We start from the raw sequence: 2,655 nt of genomic DNA on the forward strand, positions 1-2,655 counted from the left end.
CACTCTCACCTCAATTGTAAGTGTAGGTTTACAACAACTAACAGAGGAATGCGGTTACCTTCAATGCCCTACGACTGTGCACACAACCAATTGTGCATGAAGTGGCTCACCAGCTGTTCTGGACGGGTTGGACCAATCAGACTGAGTCAAGGATAGCGGCAGGACAGGCAGGGCTAGGGGTGCTGCCATCACTGCTCCTGTAGTAATAGGCTCAGCAGCTGTACTGTGAGATTGCACATTCAAATTGTAATTAAGTTTTTATTTGAGCACATTTTTTAGAAAATTCCCGCTAACACATTCAATTATTTCATTAATCTGATGAATCAGACGAAAACAATTTATCTCAGTCTATTTGTTAAGTGACTGTAAATAATGCTAATTATGAGTTAACCTGATTGACTCTCTGGTGGATTGACGTGTGGATAAATATATGTTCCCTTCCATTGCCTCAGACGTGTGCCTATCAGAATATTTCAGTTCCAAACGAATACATCCACTGTCACGAAAATGGGCCAACTAACGATGCTGCAGATAAAAGCGATTTATTACCCGATTCTCGCAGTCATCGGTGTACCAGGTGAGTCATATTAACCTGTTTGTTGTTGATCTGTGTGAACTGACTCCTGTTCTTACCACATGTTGGATAAGATAACCTGTTTTCTAGATGGCAGCATTACAGGGTCAATATAGACTGGAACAATCTTACTGAAGTGTCCGTCCACACTTTCTGCTTTCCCCTTTAGCTGATATCATTAATGAAGTTACAATATTCTCTGAAGCTACAGTACAAGGATTTTGGCTGATTTCTGGATTGTCTTGATGCCCCGTGCACAGTGAGCACTGCAGCAGCTCAGTAAAGTATGTGGGTTGGTTTTGAAGGTTAGAGGTCCATTACTAATCATATTCCACACAGGTCAATGCTGACAGTAACACCGAATGGAGTAAAATACTCTCACCAGATATTTCCATATATATTTCTATATTTCAATCAGACATTCCAACATTATTTCTCTGCTCTCTTTTTCTTACAGCGAACTTGGTGACAATTGATATTTTATCCAGAAGGAACTGTGGCCTTTCCAAGTGTATCTCTGTCTACATGATCGCCATGGCAGCCGTGGATCTACTGGTCATGATCATCAATGTAATGCTGTACAATATTTTCAGTAATCGATTTCCACTTTCATTCCTGTCCCACACTCCCGTGTGTAAGCTCATTTTATACATGACTACTGTCAACCTTGATTTGTCTGTTTGGTTCACCGTTTCCTTCACATTTGACCGATTTGTGGTTATCTGCTGCCAGAAGTTTAAAACAAAGTATTGCACCGAGAGAACTGCGGCCATGGTTATAACAGCTTTCACTTTCCTCATCTTTTTAAAGAACATCCCTGTTTTGCTTGCATTTGAACCTCATCAAATAATTAACAAGGTACATTGGGGCTGCGTGACAAGTGTAGCATTTGTTTCCTCACCTCCAGGTGCGGCATACGTCTGGTTTCACAGCGCCTGGGGCGTTTGGTTTCCCTTTACTTTAATTGCCTTGTTAAATTGTTTGACAGGCAGACGTATTTTAGTGGCCAGTAGATCCCGCAGGGGACTCAGGGGCCACAGGAGTGAGAAGCAGAGCGATTCAGAGATGGAGAACCGAAAGAAATCCATAATTTTACTCTTCGCTATATCGGGCAGTTTTGTATTGTTGTGGCTGACTTCTGCCGTGAGTTTGGTAACTACCAGGTTGGCAAGCATTAATTATTACCGAGGTGACCGCACAGACCCTGGATATATCGCCACTGAAACAGGACTAATGTTAAAATTTTTGAGTTGCTTTCAAAACCCGTGTATTTATGCAGCGACCCAGAGGAAATTCAGAGAAGAGCTGAAGACAGTGGTGAAATCTCCCTGGACATTCATTCTGAGGTTGGTTAGAAAAAGACAGTAAAACGATTCAATCCTAAAGAGAGCTTCCTCGTCACGAAAGCTCAATTTTACCTCAATTTCCACCGCAGAACATCCGTTTTCTGTGGTGATTGAATAATTGGTGAGATCTTGTGTGAACATTTTAGCCATTTTGTAGCATATGTTTGATTTATGCATTGCTTTAGTTTTTCGCACTTGTTTCGCTGAGTAAACATCATCTATTCCTGCAAATGAAGCACAGTCACGTTCAGGGATCAAGGATAACAATGATGAGTTCAGCAGTGGAGCCAGACATGTGACAAGACAGGAATCCACCATACACTGCAGATAAAGGGATCAGGCGTCGCACTTTAAAATCATCAATAAAGTTTAATTCTCCGCTAAAATCATCAAAGGTCTTGTGATCGCCGATATTGGTAATTTTCCTGTAAGTTTGGTGTGAATAATACAGGCGCGGATCTCTCTATTGGACACCATTCCTCATTGACAAGTAGAGCAGGCTTTTGTCACGTGATCAGTGGAGAAAATACTTGGAACTCGGTTCATCGATGTGACCTTTCACCTCTTGTGTCCCAGATACTGACTGAAATTGTCGATTGTGTACCGACTGCTGTCTCTGACTCAGCACAAATATGGAGCTGGTTCTTGTATTGTGCTGTCGATAAAGTTATGATGAGTAATATTATTGATATTCTGTGTTAAGGTCTCTCCTCAGATACAGGAAATGAATGTTAA

General features: G+C 41.5%; 1 protein-coding gene across 1 annotated transcript; it reads left to right on the plus strand.

Annotated features, from left to right (window-relative positions):
- Positions 1-507: 507 nt before the first annotated feature.
- LOC139255867 (probable G-protein coupled receptor 139) lies at positions 508-1,942 on the plus strand. Its single transcript, XM_070874038.1, has 2 exons — positions 508-577; positions 1,032-1,942. Exons 1-2 carry the CDS (start codon positions 508-510, stop codon positions 1,940-1,942), a joined length of 981 nt encoding a protein of 326 aa, XP_070730139.1.
- Positions 1,943-2,655: the final 713 nt, after the last annotated feature.

Source organism: Pristiophorus japonicus, unplaced genomic scaffold, assembly GCF_044704955.1.
Source record: "Pristiophorus japonicus isolate sPriJap1 unplaced genomic scaffold, sPriJap1.hap1 HAP1_SCAFFOLD_652, whole genome shotgun sequence".
Taxonomy (NCBI): Eukaryota; Metazoa; Chordata; class Chondrichthyes; family Pristiophoridae; genus Pristiophorus; species Pristiophorus japonicus.